Below are 17,946 nucleotides of genomic sequence, written 5' to 3' on the forward strand. Positions count from 1 at the left end.
GATAACCTTGGCATGTGTTCAGTTCTCAGAATATTAATGTTTTAAACCAACTTGGAACTCATTTGACTTATTTATACCAAGTTTTAAAAATAACTTTTTTTAACCATCTTAATCAGTCACTACAACACATGTAATTGTCGCATCTGTTAGAAGCATTTTTAATATGCTGAGTTTGTCTTTTGTTTTTTCAAAAAGCACTCTACAAATTAGTGGTTATTAACCATCCAGTACTGCCACTGTGATCCTAGTGAAGGGCGGAGAATGGAGTGGGAATGGATATGTGGGTGTGCGGAGAGCTTGCTCCTGTGATGTGGAATTAACAGAAGATATACCGCTTTGTCTTTCACTTCACCTTGGGTAAACCTTATCTCTTATGTTACTCTCAGTCCTAGATTCTACTGTATTATCCAGGTAATTACTTACTGAAAACCAACACTCCACATTTTGAAGTGGTCTGTTTACCAGCTTGAAGTATGTGCTTGTGGCCATGTTTGAGTAGTATAAAAATTTCGAAGTGTTTCTTCAAAGCCATGTTCTTTTTAGGAATTTGTTGAAAATGTTAACATGGAAAGTCATTTTCATTATTATAGGATTTTTCAGGGAGAGAAAGCACAGCTAGTTAATATCTAATTAGAGTTTTCTGTTGTACTTAGTTCTGTGGAATCAAGATGCTGTTTTCTAGATGTTAAATTGGAGCATAATGTGTTTCTTAAGTGCTTATCATGTCTTTAATAATTTTTGGAATTGGGACTTCTGAGAAATCCTGCCAAATATATTTAATTGTGTTCCATACTAAATGATCAGAGTTTTTGTACTGGTTATAACTTCTTCCTCTTCATCTCCATTTCTCTATCTCAGCCCTTCTTAGTATAATGAAATAAAATTGACCAACCAAAGGCTTCTGGTCTCCTAGACATGTTTAGTATAATTTTTAATACTTGCTGAAAACTTTGACTTCTATAGCTCTATTCAGGTTTGAGAACACTCATTTGATCTGTGGAGTCCTTGCTGGTGAGTGCAGTGTTAAGGCAAAATTTTCTATTACCTAATAGTTAAAATTTTGCATCAGGCATTGATTTTGAAGCTGTTTGCTTTTACAGTCACCTTTTCTGGGGATAATCTAATAACAGCACTATTAAGGAAATAATAAAAACTATGTTTGAAGGATCATTGTTATTGGCAATTTCATTTGCTGGCATTTGTGAGAGGCTGCGTTACGGAGTGATTTTCTTATAATAAGCAGTTTTACCAACTAATTTAATAAAGGCCAACTTCTCCTAAGTAAGCTCCTTTATCCAGATATAATCTTTATATGCCAGAGAATAGCAATGGACCATGAAAATCACTCAAATTTTGTGGAGAAGCTAGTGAGCACTACAAGGATGTATTTCTAGCTAGGGACCAATAGCATACAAACCTTATTTAAAAAAAAAAAAAAAAGTGGGGGTGGATATAGCCAAGAGAGAAAATTTAGAATGAAGAGAAATGTATTGCAAGATAAAGAATGGCACACTAGGGAGGAAAGATAGAATTTTTAAATCATCTTTTGCTAGCCACATGGTTACTCTGTTGTTAGTTTATCCCCATCCTGAGTGTTTGTGATTCTAATGTCCTTTTTCAAACTATCAGTTGGCCTGAATTTTCCACTGAAAATGTACCAAAACTATTATTTATGAGGCTTTTTGGGGGTTGGGGAGGCAGCAGATGATTTTTTTTTTTTGGTGAATTTTGTTCTTTCTTCATTTGTTTCCTTTTTTGGCTGAAGAATGGGCTATTGCTGCTTGACTTGTCATCTTTATGTGCTGTTTACACATGGCTTTTACAAAAGAAGCTATTACCACATCTGATTTATCTCTTATTGCAAGTGCCCGTGTAAAAGCATTTGTTTTAACAAATTTTTTTAATCACCAGGTTGATGTTCCAACTGATTATTATACAACCATAGGAAAGACTGATATTATTAATTTTCAAAAAAGGAATAAGATTACAAATATTGATACAAAATTAATGTATAAAGATATATGTTTTGTTTTTTAGTGCTTTCCCCAAGGCATTTAAAGCATTCTTTGCTGAAACATAAACTTGCCATGTTTTGTTAAAGAGAAGAATGTAGAAACAAAGCACTCGCAATTAACTGATCTTATCAGGGTTGGATTCTACATTTTTTAGTTTGCATGTTGCAGACCATTTGGGGGTATTATTTAAATAGACTGTTGATACGTTAAGTGACTGTAATATTTATTGTTTACTTTAGTAAAGAACCAGGAGCTGGACTCTACTGCTGGGTATCTTCCTTCTGTGCTTAGCAAGATAACCTCGATTCCTGCTGGTTCTGTGGGCATTTGCAGTGCAAAGCATTTCTTACTGGGTTTGCAAAGCAAGGGTAATGTGCTGTGTGGGTGTATGTGTGTCTGTGCACAACTCTCTCCCTCATTCCTACTGCCACCTTCTGCTCACTCCCTTTTTCTTAACAAATTTATTTTTTTAATTATATAAATCTTATTAAAAAGTCTAACAAATATCCAAATCCCCTTTTTCTGTACAGAAACACTAATAAAAGTTTAATGTATTAACTTTCCCCGAGGTATTTGCATTTGAACAGGCCACAAAGTCACTGCAAAGATGGTAACATTACAGAACTGGTCATATCATTAAGTAGTATATACAGGGCCAGTCCCATAACTCTGTTTACTTGATGGAATGGTAAAATAGAGGGGCCTCTGGCTGGCTAAGTCTGTGGCGCATGCAACTCTTGATCTCGGGGTTGTGAGTTGGATCCCCACCTTAGGTGTAGAGATTACTTAAAAAATTAAAAAACAAAAAACAAAAACACAAACCAATGAAGAGAATGTGAAAACCAAAAGTAAGTTAATAGATGTGGTGGATTTAGGATTCCATTGTGTAAAACGACTATGGAGATAGTATGCTACATCTTAGACTCTTTATACAAAAAATTTAATGATTTCAGGAAGCAAAATCTGTGGGTGGTAACATAGATACGATTTCGCCTTAGAAACAAAGTAAATCTGTGAAGCTTTAAAATGGTTACAAATTTTGTGACTACTCAGAAATGTTTTTCCTAATTTTCTTTCTTAACAGTATATATGTCAAAACTATTAAAAGTGGCCTATCTAGTGTTCTTCATGAGGACCTTGGCTCAGGAATATTTATTAAGTATTCTCATTTTAATTCTTATATTCTATCACAATTTCTTTCTGCAAAATTCTATCTGGTGATGTTCTCTAAAGTATTAGGAGAACCTGGCTGAGAACTTGGTAAGCGGAAAGAAGACCAGCCTTAGTTAAATCTATAGGGTTGGCCCACTCAGGTGCTCAAGAAACACTTCCATGTAGGCACTAGGTGTCTTTATTGCTCTGGTTCATGTTTCTTTGCAAAAAGTAATGTTTTAAGAAATATAATACAAAAACAAATAGTATCTAGTATTTGCCTATCACTTCATTTTGAACACCTGTACAGTGAACCTTCATAGTAACCATAACAGTGATGTTCTTGCTTCACAAGATGAAACTGAGTCTCAGAGGTTGAGAGATCTGCCCAAGAACAAGCAGTTTGTGAGTGAAAGAAAGAGCTAGAACCCAGGTCTTCGCTGTTATAGTCCAGTGACATTCTATCGTGCCACAGCTGTCTCCTAAGTCACTCAGTCCCCAAATGAAAATGTGGTAAAAGTTACAGAGAGTGAATTAAGGAGAAGATTGGGACTTGTGAGACCTTGATGATTTATAAAACTGAGTATTAAAAATTGTTCTTGGGGCATGTGGGTGGCTCAGTTGGTTAGGCGTTCAGTTCTTGATTTCTGCTCTCACATTGGGCTCTGCACTGTGAGCTGCTTGGGATTCTCTCTCTCCTTCGCTCTCTGCCCTTCCTCTGCTCTTTCTCTCTCTCAAAATAAAAAAAAAATAACTTAAAAAAATGGTTCGCAAAAAAGGAAATGGTTCTCTAAGATCCTTAAGCCACTAATGAATTTATTTATTACTGCTGGATTCCGTTTATCTTAAGTTAAATCCCCTGGGTTGAGTACTGCAGAATATCCCAGAACCTGAAACAGGATCTCTCTCAGTCTATATGAAACAAAAGATAAGGATGAGAAGTGAGGCCTTGCCTGTTGTTGAGACCAGGATCTCAGGGCTTTATTTGGCCCTGGGGATAATCTGATTTCTGATATTAAAATCATCCAATAAAAAGAATTAAACTTTTAAAGTTTGTTTATTTTTGAGAGAGAGAGAGAGCAAGCAGGCACAAGGGAGAGGCAGAGAGAGAGGGAGAGAGAGAGGGAGAGCAAGCAGGCACAAGGGAGAGGCAGAAAGAGAGGGAGAGAGAGAATCCCAAAAAGGCTCTGCGCTGTCAGTGCGGAGCTCAACATGGAGTTTGATCCCAAGAACTGTGAGATCACAACCTGAGCCGAGATAGAATCGGATGCTTAACCGACTGAGCCACCCAAGCACCCCCAAGAATTAAACTTTTTAGAAGAAAATAATTAGTAGCTTCCTTTACATATATACTGGGAATGTTTAGATAGATCAATAGCTTAAAGTCCCATTAATTAAATTCAAAACTTTTGTGGAAGATCAGAAGAAAACTAGATTGGTATCCAGAAGCAAACAAACGAAAAACACTTCATTGTCAAACCAAATGACATTTTGTGACTCTAGTAATTATTTGTTCTTCATCAAAAAAAAAAAAGTACCAATATTTTTGGTACTCTGTACTCGAGTCCCTAAGTATATTTATGTCAGTGTGAAACTCTTACTGATTTGTAGTGTTTGAGATTAAGATGGTGTTGGTAAAGTGTATTAACCAGGGTATTTATGCAATTTAGTGACAGAATTTGTATTTTGGTGTGGCTGGACTATGAAGAATTTTTTGCAGTTATTATTTGTGTTTCCTACTTACAATTTAGTCGATTCAATAAAGTAAAATGTCACCTCGGCATGTTAATGGCCCTCTCTTAAAATCTGTCTTGTATAATTTTAGTAAGTAAGAACACCCATATTTATTAGTCTATGCTGTCTATTTGAACATGCATATATATGAAGATAAAATTTTCACAGGTATTCTAAGGATAAATCTTTGGAAACATTGAATAGAATATTACGGAAAAGCATTTTTTTGCAGACTTAAAATTAAACATGTATTGATTCCAAGGCTCTCATTAGAAGTTAGCTTTATAACTGACATGACTATTTTCTTCTTTCTTTCAAAAATTTTCTGCCAACTACCTAATTCTGTTTATGTGGGCTCAATAACATTACTGACTGGCTTATTTTGGTGCTTAGTGTAATATTATAATATCTAAGAATGCACCAAAAAATTAAAACACTGTAATTAAGCTTGAGACCAGCTCTGATAAAAGTTTGCCTTCTCCCCAGGGTTCCACCATTGCCACCACCATAAGACATATTATCTTATATAAATATATTTGACTGCCATCCATACATATCATTGTCAGTATCTTCATTCAACTAAATCTAAATACCCTAGAGATTGGATCACTTCTTTCTTTCATTTATCCGCAAATCACCTAAAAGTGTTTTCTCTTCTGAGATGGCAATTAAACAACTGCTTATTGAATTTGTTCAGTCATTCTGATGTCTTCTACTTGATTTCAGTAAAACAAGATTTAAGCCTGAAGTGCAGGGCCCTTAGACAAAAAAAGAAAAATATAGATCATTCTGATATGAAGAATCATAGTGTTGATTTGTAGTATATGTCACTAATCTAGAGTTACTGTTCAGATCAAGTTTTAGGATTCTTTGATTTTTAATATTTTATATTCCCAGTTGCTATCATGACTGGCAAGAGAATGATCATTTTTTTGCATGTCTTTACTGGTTTCAGAGGCAGGTTATCTAATAAGAAAATCTACTAAGGAATTAAATCACAGACATGACCATATTTTCATTCACATTCCTGAGAATATCCCTGTCATCCTTAAATCAGAAAACATTAAACAAAATATAATGAAGCTACACCTTAAATTTGAACTATTTCTTTTCCACCCAGATACATTAAGTCCACAGTCATTGACTGACTTTCAAAATCCACTTGCTAAATTACTAAGGTTTTATATTATATTCTCCTTATAAAAGAAAAGGTTTATATTAGTTACCAGTTGCTTACATTATCATTCTTTCCATTAACGACTTTTTCTTTTGGGAAACTGTTACGGTTTATTTTTAGTTGTTTTTAAAGGGTTGGAGGACATTAAGGATTTATCAGCACTTCATAAATTGATTACCAGACTCCACGTTTTGCAGATCATTTCATTATGGAGCCAAATACAAAAGGTTGCATAAGAAAATAATTTAGTAACATTTTTTATAATAAAAGTAATGCATATCATTTTAGAAAGGTTAGGAAGTATGAAAAAACACAAAGAGAGAAATTAAGTTATTTGCGATTCTTGGGGCACCTGGCTGGCTTAGTCGGTAGAGCATTCAACTCGATCTCGAGGTTGTTAGTTCAACCTCCACATTGGGCACAGAGCTTACTTTAAAAAAAAAATTGGGGCGCCTGGGTGGCTCAGTCTGTTAAGCGTCCTACTTCAGCTCAGGTTATGATCCCGTGGCTTGTGAGTTCGAGCCCCACGTTGGGCTCTGTGCTGACAGCTCAGAGCCTGGAGCCTGCTTTGGATTCTGTCTCCCTCTCTCTCTGCTCCTCCCCTGTTCTCTCTCTCTCTCTCTCTGACTCTCTCTCAAAACTTAATAAACATTAAAAAAATTAAAAAAAAATTATTTGCAGCTCTACTGCTACTGATATTGAATATCCCTTGAAGTCTTTTTCATATGTTTAGTTATACACATAGGAAAATATAATTTTTATTTTTTATTTAAGGGGAGAGTTTCATCTTCATTCCAATATCTAATCATGGTCCTGACGTGAAAGTAGTCCCCTGAAATCACATGGCAAGGTTGGCAGTGATGGTCCTTATCTGTGTACCCAGGATTTTAGTATATAGAAAGATAAAATGAGACAACAGCAGGTTCTTTTCTTCCTTTTAATACAGAAATGAAGTGTTTTTCCTTTGCCCGCCCAAAGGTAAAATTGGTCTTCACTGAGACAGGAAACAAATGTGTGTGGGAAAAGCCTGGACCCTCCAGAGAAAACTTAATATGCTTTTTTTTTTCTTATGTGGCCAAGTTTTAGGAAGATTTTTAGGATTTATTTTCCTTGTGAGACTTATAGGATAAGATAGTTTTATAAGCACAACTGTGGTTCAAAAATAACTGAAAAGATGGGGCGCCTGGGTGGTTCAGTCGGTTAAGTGTCCGACTTTGGCTCAGGTCAGGTCATGATCTCACGGTTTGTGAGTTTGAGCCCCGTGTTGGGCTCTGTGCTGACAGCTCAGAGCCTGGAGCCTGCTTTGGATTCTGTGTCTCCCTCTTTCTCTGCCTCTCCCCGACTTGTGCTCTCTCCCTCTCTCTCTCTCAAAATAAGTAAAATGTAAAAAAAAAAAAATAACTGAAAAGAAAAAGACTGGGTTGCATTTAATGGGGTGGCAGGAAAACACCTGGGGCACCCATATCTTGCTCTTAACGATGTCTGGGATTTTTAAGTCAAGGGAGACGTCATTTAGAACTCACAAGGGCACACGCCTACAAAGGTTCGATGATCCTGAGACATAATCCTTCTGAAAAAAAAACTTTTCAAGAGAAACCCTTTTGGAAAAAAACCCTTTTCTTCCCCCCAAATAAAATAGTGAATTCTCATACTTAGCAGGAACCATTCACTTTTCAAATAAAATTGAAAATTTTCAAATAGTGTTCTCAATTAAATATTTCTCTAACATTCTTCCTCCTCATATTCTTGAAACCAGTTACATTGCCCAACAGTACTTTGTACAGGCAACTGGTCTTCCTATTGTAGCGTCTCTCTCCTTCTAGATCTCCCAGCAGTCCAGATAAACAGCATCTGCATGAACACCTTTGGATCACAATTAAGTCTCAATTTTGTCAGTTACTGTGGGATGTTCACACAAAGTCCTATATTTGTTCATACCCTGAGAAGATTCCTTTAAAGTTTCCAGGCCTATTTACTGCTTCAGATTCTGTGTCCCCCTCTCTCTGCACCCCACCCCTGCTTGTGCTCTATCTCTCTCTGTCTTTCAAAAATGAATAAACATTTAAAAAAAATTTCCTTTTAAGTTTCCAGGCCCATTTGGTATATGTAGTTGTGTAGTCTTATATAATCCAGTGGCCTTTGCTGATGGTCATAGCTAAAGGCACAACACTATCAGTTAAAATTCCTCACTTAGGTTATATGTCAAAGTTTGGGAATATTATGTCATGGAGATTTTATGTCTTCTTTTTGCCTCAATCTATTCTTCTGGCTTTTCCGACTTATCCTTATTTTTAAAAGTATTAGAGGTGCCTGGGTGGCTCAGTTGGTTAAGCGTCTGACTCTTGATTTTGGCTCAGGTCATGATCTCATGGTTCATGGGTTCGAGCCTGGCATGGGGCTCCGTGCTGACAGTGTGGAGCCTACTTGGGATTCTCTCTCTCCCTCACTCTCTGCCCCTCCCCTGCTTTCTTGCTCTTGCTCTGTCTCTCTCTCAAATAAGTAAACTTAAAGAAAAAATTAAAATAAAAGTGTAGTGTTGGCCACTAAAATCAGGCCCTGCTAAGGGGACTTTGGACAGTCTTTGTACTTCTTAAGAGTATAGTCAGGTTTGGTGTATATTCTTTTGAACATAATAGGATGTGTCCTCTGGTCCTACTTCAAGTAAATACTTTGTTGCCAGGGGAAGAAATGGGCTTTAGAACCAGAAACCAACTTGAGTTTAAACCCTAGCTCTGTCACTTAACTAGCTCTGAGTTGTTTAACCTCTCCATTTCTTCATCTATAAAATAGAGATAGTGACTACTTCATAGTGAGGTTGTTGAAAATTAAGTGAGAAAACATGTTAAAGTGACTAGCTCAGGGGTGCCTGGGTGGTTCAGTCAGTTAGGCATCTGACTCTTGATTTCTGCTCAGGTCATGATCTCAGGGTTCATAAATTTGAGCCCTGCGTCAGGCTCTGTGCTGACAGTGAGGAACCTACTTGGGATTCTTTCTCTCCCTCTGTCTCTGCCGTTCTCCTGCTCTCTCTCTCTCTCAAAATAAATAAACTTTAAAGTGACTAGTGCAATACCTGGCATGTGATGAACATGAATAACACTTTCCTCTTATTTTACTGGTATAGGAGATAAAATGCTGGACTAGACAGTGGGTCTCGTCAAGTTAGCCACTTTTTATGTTCTTTCTGAACACACTTTTTCAGTTTTTGAATAGCACAAGACCAGACAGAAGTTCTCAAGTCACCTGGATTTATTGAATATACTTTTGACAAGTTTTACTGAATATCTACTATGTGACAAAAACTGAACAGAAGAGATACAGAACTAAGTAACATAGGAAGTCCTTATCTCCCTCAACACACCCAAGGAACTCACAGTCTAATGGGAAAAATAGATTACTAAACCAGTAATAACAAGGTGCAATAGGAACAAAAGAGGAATAATATCTAACCATACTTTAAGCAGCCAGTGGGGAGACTTCCAGAAGAACTGATACTTAAGCTGAGCATGGACTTCCAGACAAAAGGAAAAATATTGACAATATTTGCAAGGGCAGGGAGGCAAAAGCAATCATGCCCTGTACTAGGAACTGCAAGTAGTTTTGAATTAATGGAAAGAAGGATGTCTGTGAAGGTGCAGCTCGGAGAAGCTGGAAAGAGAGGCAGGAGTCATATTTTAAAGTATTTTCTATGTTGGGGCACCTCGGTGGCTCAGTTGGTTAAGCATCTGACTCTTGGTTAAATAAAGTATTTTCTATGTCTTACTAAAGGGTCTGAGCTTTAACCAGAAGGCAGTGAAGAACCACTGAAGGATTTTTGTTTGTTGTTTTATTTTATTTTATTTTATTTTATTTTATTTTATTTTATTTTATTTTATTTTATTTGAAGGGGTTTAAGCTGCAGAATAGAGTTTGCAATGTTTCATTTTAGAAATAAACACTTTAGCAGCAGAATAGAGGATGTGTTCAAGGAAGGTTTGAGATGAGAAAGAAGGAAGGAAAAAAGCAAAGAAGAAAAACTGTTCATGGCATTAGCAGTAAGGTAGGTGTGGCATTACAAGAGCCTGAATGAAGGTAGTAAAGGTGGGAATAGAAACAAGCACATAGATAAGGGCGATATTAAAATGGAATGGAAATGACTTGATTGAGTAATCTCTGGGGGTCGGTGGATGTGTGTACGAAAGGCATTGAAGATGATTTCAGGATTCTGGCATGGAAGACTGGATGGATGGTGGTGCCGTTTACCAATATAATAGAAATGATGAAAGAGTGGGGGTGGCAGGTCCAGGCAGCAGAGATGAGTTTAGATTGGGGCATATTGCATTCCATATGGCTGGGAGCATGTCCAGTAAGTAGTTGGCTGTGTCCAAGAGATCTGGACAACAGAGCCAACTGGGAGGTTGATCTGACCATATGTAAAAATGCTCTAATTAGTGATATAACCTGTTATCAATTTTCCTTTTATTTCCAGTGACTAACACTTATTAAGTGATCAGTGAATATTTGTTGTTATTACTATGGCTGCAGCTTTTAGCTGTGGTCCACTGTATACATGCTTTGAAAAAACTGATTGCTCTAATTTTACTCAACAGTAGGCAGCTTTCGACCAGGTGTTGCTGGCCTAACAATGTTTATTCACAAATGGCTTCTTGATGACAGACCACCACGTGTCACTTATACCTATTGGTATAAAATAGGCTCTTACTTGTTTATCTTAGGTATTTTCCTGGTTATAAGTCTTCCTCAGTTGTGACAAATTTGTTTGGAAGCCATGAAGTTTTTCTCCATGTGATGAGTGGGTTTGGATATGCTCTTCACAGTGCTAGAGGTAGCATATAGCAATTTGAGAAAGCCTATTTGTTTATTACCAGCTGATCTATTTTTGGACAGCTCTAACAGCTTGTCTGACTCCAAAGAAATGGTGAGATAAATGCCCTAGAAAGTAATACAGTGTGTAAATAATAACAAATTTGTTTTAGTGTCCCCAGACCTTACTATTATAGGAGCTTAGAATGTTGGTTGAATTAAGTGAATCTATCTGGTACTTTAGAATTTACCAAGCGCTAGGGGCACCTGGGTGGCTCAGTCGGTTAAGCTTCTGACTTCAGCTCAGGTCATGATCTTGTGGTTCGTGAGTTCAAGCCCTGCACTGTGTTCTGTGCTGACAGCTCAGAGCCTGGAGCCTGCTTCAGATTCTGTCTCCCTCTCTCTCTGCCCCTCCCCTGCTCACAAACTGTCTGTCCGTCTGTCTCTCTCTCTCAAAAATAAATAAACATTAAAAATTGAAAAAAAAAAGAATTTACCAAGGGCTTTCACATTTATTACCGTATTTGATCTTCAGACCCCATGAGTCAAACCAGGTGTTATTCTCATTTTAAATAGGAGGGAATTCAAATACCCTTAGCAAGATTTTGTGTATCTCTGATTCATCTGCAGACAGAGGCAGTTTCTGTTGTCATGTCTCAGTCCTGTTTTTCATGCCCTAAGTAATATTCAAATCAGTCCACAAAAGACCTGCCTAATTGAAATTCAACTTGTACCACTCTGAGATGCTCTTGAGTTGACTGTTTCAAGATGGCTTAGAAGTGAAGTTGGCCTGAGGTTCTCGAGCAGTGCATCTTTTCTTGCCTTAATAGGGCACTGGTTTGTATTCATCACAATGTAGGTTGGTTTACAAGTTAAGGACTAGCAGTGGTTTTTTAAAAAATATATGATATATGTAACATGATTTGAGTACGAAAATGTGTAAGCTGAACGAGGCATGTGTCATTTACTCCAGGAATACGTTTTTAAAAGAGTCCTTTTCAGTTATTAAGTTGCTAGGTGGTATGGAATATGGTAAGTTGATCTGAACCAAAATTTCAGGCCTAAGTGGCTTTCTGGTGAGCACACGCAGATGTTTACTTTTATGACATTTGGCTTCTGTCAGACTCTTCGTGTTTCAAATGACTCATATTCGTTTTTTACTGATGTGAATTCCTTCCTTTCTACCCATAGAAACTTTCTTTAAACTTTAGGATTATGTGCATCCACGGTGATGTTATCTTGTCATCCACGTTCTCTTGGAAGTACTTACTTTAGATCTTTTTCCTGTGGTGTGAGGCATTTAGCCCAGGAGGGAACTGTTTCCAGGACTTACTTCTCCTAGGGGTTGGAGATATGTCATTCATCTATGAAGAAATATATCTCAGCTGCTGGGTCACTGTTTACAGTGAAGAAACACTTCACTATTTTTGATATTTACTGTCATGACAGTGGTTACATTAAGTTCATTCTGGATGTATTGAACCTTTTAGTCTAAAGTCAAGATGTTAGCTTCTCCCTCAGGGGCTAATATGATGATATTTCTGGCTGGGAGATATGAGGCATTTTTCAACCTGATCAGGCTACTGGAGAGTATCTTTTGATTGGCTCATAAATTGCATAGTTCCCTGTGCATAGTAATGAGTTAGGTATTTAGGAATAGCAAAGTAACTCTTTTAAGTATGAAGAGTATGTGTTATACAGGGAAGATCACAGTAATACAAAGTGCTCGGTGCTCTGTGAGGCACATCGCAATTAGTTCACGGGTTACCAGTGTTATAGAAATACGACCAAAATGAGGTTGGAACTGCTTAAGCCATGGATATGTTTAGTGAACAGCAGTTTTTCCTTTTGGCTACCTCAGGAGCTAAGATTTTTGGTTTGTATTAGTAGTAATATTTTTTAGACCTCTTAAAAATCATTGTTGATTCTCAGAGTTCACAATATTCCCCACTTATTCCTAATCTTCTTGCTTTTGTATGTGTTCATTCATTTGTAGAATATAAACGGCATTCGCACAGAGGAGGTGGCTGCCGTGACAAAGGGGCCATCTACCAGCCCTGACTCTGAATGGGATGGTCCCAAGCATTCACTAATTCCTAGTAAGAGCCAAATGACCACCCCGTCGGAGTCTCCACAAAGCTTTGAGTTTGGCTCCCTCTCCATAAGCAGCAAGGAGACAGAAGAGAAGGAGCAGGGAGCAGCTGGCTATCTTGATATTAAGGAAATGCCGGGAGGCTCAAGTGGGGAATGTATAGGAGTGGAGGAACAGGCCGGTGTCTTACAGTTCTCAGTATCACCAGCTTCCTCTCAGCTGCAACTTGGTGAAAAAAAGGCAGAGAGTAGTGAAGAACATGTTACACCAGGAGAGCCACTTGGAAAGCACAATGGATCATTTCTTGACTCTCGTGTGGGTAACCAGTTCCCCACCCTCATTCGAAGTTTCCAGGTAGTAACCATTTCAATGATGCAGGTCTAATGACTCACTTTGGGAGAGGGCCAGAATCTGCTGTGTGGAGGAGGTGGTGGTGGTGGTGATGATGAGGGCAGTGGCCTCTCTGCTTTCTTCAGAATCACAGAATAAAATTAAAGCCCTCGATGACTACAGATAAATGTATTCAGAGGGACTAACTCCGTGGCTAGAAATGCTTTCTCCCCTGATGACGTAACAAAATTCTTGGGGGTGAATTCCAGCTGTTTATCTTTATGAAGCTGGTGTAAGTGGCTTCCTCTTTCCCTTGTTCAAGTATGGGCTATATAAAGAGGTAAATTTCTGAGACTTCCATGATGAAGAGCCATTAAGTGTTCGGAGGCCATGCTCAAAAGATTCAAATACTCTTAATTAAAAGAAGCAACTGATTTTTGTTTATGTGCTTTCAGACCCCAAATAATGATTTATGCATTGCAGCCGCATAGTATAGCCCACCACTCCCACTGACCCCACTCACAAGGACTTCCGTGCTCATAGGCACTAATCTCCTATGCTAAGGTGGATGGCCACTTACCTTTATCACAATCAAGTGGTAGTTTTAGGGTGATTCATAGACTTTGGAAGGGGAGCTGATGGACAAGAAGCCTTTGATATTCTACTAATGTTCATTCTTCTGAAATTCTGAGATTAATCACCAGGTGGTGGTAGAAGTGATTATTTTCTTTCCAGTTTTCCAAATACTGTTTTTCTTCTCAAGAACTCCAAAGTGAATGTCTGACATTGATTTGAAAGAAGTTGATGAATTCCAGGATAATGCACTCCAATGCCACTGCTGTTTCATGTACCATTTGTAGTTAGTGGAGGAAATGCGACCGATTTTCTTAAATTATAATGGCACAGTCACAAGGACAAACAAAAGTGACTGCTGTTTGGCAAACAGTTTTATATTCAAATTCTGAAGGTCAGTCTAAAGTGTTTTATATCACCGATCATAACTGTCTGATCTTACAGCTTTCCATTAAGCATATGAAAATGATTACAGTAATGCTGTTTTTTAATATCCCTCATGATTTGACACCTTGTCAAGGCTACTTTGGAATAGTGTCCAAGTCTCGGGCAGAGACTGAGCTAGCCCTTTGCTTGATTACAGCTACCACTTTGATCAGATCAATGTCAGAAGATTAGTTCTCTGTAGCCTTCAGAAGACTCTGGTAACTCTGTTTCTTTACTGCTTCACAGCCTCCCCTGGTGAAGACTCAGACTGTCACCATCTCAGATACTGCCAGTGCTTTGAAAAGCGAAATCCCAACCAAAGATGTCCCTATTGTTCACACTGAGACCAAGACCATCACTTATGAGGCTGCCCAGGTAGGACATGGTGTGATGTTTCAGAAGCCAAGACTGAAGTAAACACAATAAATAACTTTCTTTCTTTACAGAGTCTCTAATTATTTGCTGCAAATAATGCTGGGCTTTTCTGGGGTAATTCTTTTTAGAAGAGATTACTGATCTAAGGATATCCCAAAGTACTTCATTAAAAGCAAAGTTGTCTTGCGTCTGTTTGCTTATATCCACCCAATTCAATTAGGGAAGGCAGTCTGTGTAATGGCTAAGAACATGGGCTTTGGATCAAAGTGGAGCTTCTCCACTTCAGTTACTGCAAGTGATTGAACGTCTCTGAGCCTTGATTGGCCCCTCCCCTTCTTCCCCCACCCCGCCCATGATGGTAATATCTGCCTCATGATTTTATTATGAAGATTATATAAGATACATACTGTATGAACTTGACTTGAGCATCATGCCTGCAAGTGTAAATAAGTAACAGCTATGATGATTATCATTTATTCTAATTAAATTTAAAACCACACAAGAATTGGGGTACCTGAGTGACTCAGTTAAGTGCCTAAATCTTGATCTCAGCTCAGGTCTTGATCTCAGGGTCTCGCACAAGAATTTAAGTATTTACAATTTTTATTTAAATAGAAATTTTGTATACTTTTAGCAAAATTTCTCCTTCATTGTTGGTAATTTGAATGAGCTAAGAGTTGCTTTATGTTGAATCAGGTTTTTTCCCTTTTTTTTTTTTTTAATTCACAGAAGCCAAAAGTTAGAAAAAGTTTTCCCTCTATAAACTGATAAGCAAATATAAGCAGATATTTGTTGAGCATTTGTGTATTAGGTCAAAGCAGTCTACAAGGTAGACAGAGGATCTACTGTCTGGAACTTTGGTTATAGTTGTCAGAAACAGACAACAAAACACATAAACAAGTGTATAAATTTCAGACATGGTAAATGCTATAAAGAAACTAAAATAGGATAAAGAGTTAGACAATACGAGGGGCACCTGGGTGGCTCAACCAGTTAAACATCCGACTTGTGGTCTTGCTCAGGTCATGATCTCACGGTTGGTTTTTTGTTTTTTTAAAAAAAATTTTTTTTTTAAATTTTTGTGTCTTTATTTTGAGAGAGAGACAGAGTGCAAACAGAGGGAGGGGCAGAGAGAGAGAGGGAGACACAGAATCTGAAGCAGGCTCCAGGCTCTGAGCGGTCAGCACAGAGCCCGACGTGGGGTTCGAACTCACGGACTGTGAGATCATGACCTGAGCCAAAGTCGGGCGCTCAACTGACTGAGCCACTCAGGTGCCCCTAAAAAAATTTTTTTAACGTTTATTTATTTTTGACACAGAGAGAGGGAGACAGAGCATGAACGGGGAGGGGCAGACAGAGAGGGAGACACAGAATCCGAAGGAGGCTCCAGGCTCTGAGCTGTCAGCACAGAGCCCGACGTGGGGCTTGAACTCACAGACCACGAGATCATGACCTGAGCCAAAGTCAGAAGCTCAACCAACTGAGCCACCCAGGTGCCCCATGATCTCACAGTTTTTAAGATCAAGCCTCGACTAATGCTCTCCACTGACAGTGGGGAGCCTGCTTGGGATTCTCTTTCTCTCTCTGCTCCTCCCTTACTTGCACACACTCTCTTTCTGAAAATAAAATAAATAAACTTAAAAAAAAAAGAATTAGACAATATGAGATTGTATGAAAGGTTGTTCCTGTGGGGCTGGCACAGTCAGGAAAATCCTGTCTGAGGAGGCCACATTTTGGTTGAAGCCTGCATGACAGGAACGAGGCAGCTGTGCGAAGCTCTGGCTGAGTGATTTCACCTAAATCCTTATGGTCAATTCTCACACTATGAACTGGATGAAGATATCCCTTTTAGCAAACAGTGTCACTTGCCGATTAAAAGCATGTGCTTTGCAATTAGACAAACAGAAATTGTATCCTAGCTCAACCACATACTAGCTGGATAACTTTAAACAAGTCGCTAATCTCTCTAACCCTCTGTTTTCTTGGCTGTAAAATGGGGCTAATATCACATTCCATTGCAAGATTTGAGGGAGGATTAAGTGAAATGATGTCTGCACAGTGTTTGGCACATTCGTGGATGTTCAGTTAATGTTTGTATGCTTCCCTCTTCTCTCTTGTGGTCTAGAGTGTGGAATTCGAGTTTGATAAATAATGAAAGGCTGCTTAAAGTGTTTGAGCAGTGGTGGTAAAGCAACATCATTGAAGCATGATTTTTGGAAGATGATTCCTAAAGCTGTGTGCTGAATATTTTAAAGTCGGGGGATGCCTGGAGACAGGAATATGACTAGAGCTAGTCTGGGGAGATGCTTATAAAGAACTGAAGTGTAGCTGGAGGAAATGAGAAGAAAGAACTGTGTCAAGAGAGACAGAAATGAATGAATAGGACTTGGCAGTGCAGGGGGTTGAAAAAGGAAGGAATAGGAAATTACTTTAAGATTGTGCATGTTATTAACCAGAGGATGTAAGAGTTACTTTCATATGGTAGGAAACTCTTTAAATTGTCATTGCCATGGAAACAACCTAACTATCCACCAGTAGGGAACAGGTTAAATAAATTATGATATATCCAATTAATATAATTCGGCACAGCTATTAAAAAAAGCTTCTGATGGAAATAATCTGTGTAATAAGTTAATAGATTAAAAAGCATAGTGGAATGTGGTATAAATAATATGCTGTTTATAGGAGGGAAAGAGGAGGCTCATATATGAATATATTATCTCTGAATGAGTGAGTACTCAAAAAAAAAAAAAACCCAAAAAGCAGTCGTGGCCTCGATGAAGGATCTGGGACTAAAGGACTGTGGTCAGGAGTGGGAGGAGACTGACATTTCATCCTGTTCCATTTTGAAGTGAATTTTGTAGCATATGCATGAAAGTTGTTAGGGCCAACCTGCACACAGAAGCCCACGTGGTTTGAGTGTAGCCCCTGTAAAAAAAGGAAAAGGAAGCAGTCATTTTAGGTTTTTGTTTTTTGCTTTTGTTTTTGTTTTTGAGAGAGTGTATGTGTGTGCATGCAAGTGGGAGAGGGGCCAGGAGAGTGGGAAAGAGAGTCTCAAGCTGTCAGGGTAAAGCTTGATGCAGGGCTCAATCCATGACCCCGGGATCATGACCTGAGCTGAAATCAAGAGTTGGGACACTTAACCAACAGAGCTACCCAGGTGCCCCAGGAAGCAGTCATTTTAAAATATATTCACATGTAGGAGAAATACAGAGGCAGCATCATGTGCTAGAGAAAGCGTGTGGGCTTTGGAGTTAGACTTGGATCTTAAT

General features: G+C 38.3%; 1 protein-coding gene across 16 annotated transcripts in view; it reads left to right on the forward strand.

Moving 5' to 3' along the window:
* The window catches only part of EPB41 (erythrocyte membrane protein band 4.1), a 200,956-nt gene that overhangs the window by 170,508 nt on the left and 12,502 nt on the right, over nt 1-17,946 (forward strand). For 11 of the 16 annotated variants that reach the window (XM_030327999.1, XM_032594237.1, XM_030327998.1 and 8 more), the window contains 2 exons: nt 12,875-13,324; nt 14,546-14,674. In XM_030327999.1, coding sequence (XP_030183859.1) covers nt 12,875-13,324; nt 14,546-14,674 — 579 coding nt within the window. The remainder of the gene's footprint in view (nt 1-12,874; nt 13,325-14,545; nt 14,675-17,946) is intronic. The other 5 variants (XM_030328000.1, XM_030328001.1, XM_030328002.1 and 2 more) reach the window with 2 other exon arrangements.

This window comes from Lynx canadensis, chromosome C1, assembly GCF_007474595.2.
Source record: "Lynx canadensis isolate LIC74 chromosome C1, mLynCan4.pri.v2, whole genome shotgun sequence".
In the NCBI taxonomy this organism is placed as follows: Eukaryota; Metazoa; Chordata; class Mammalia; order Carnivora; family Felidae; genus Lynx; species Lynx canadensis.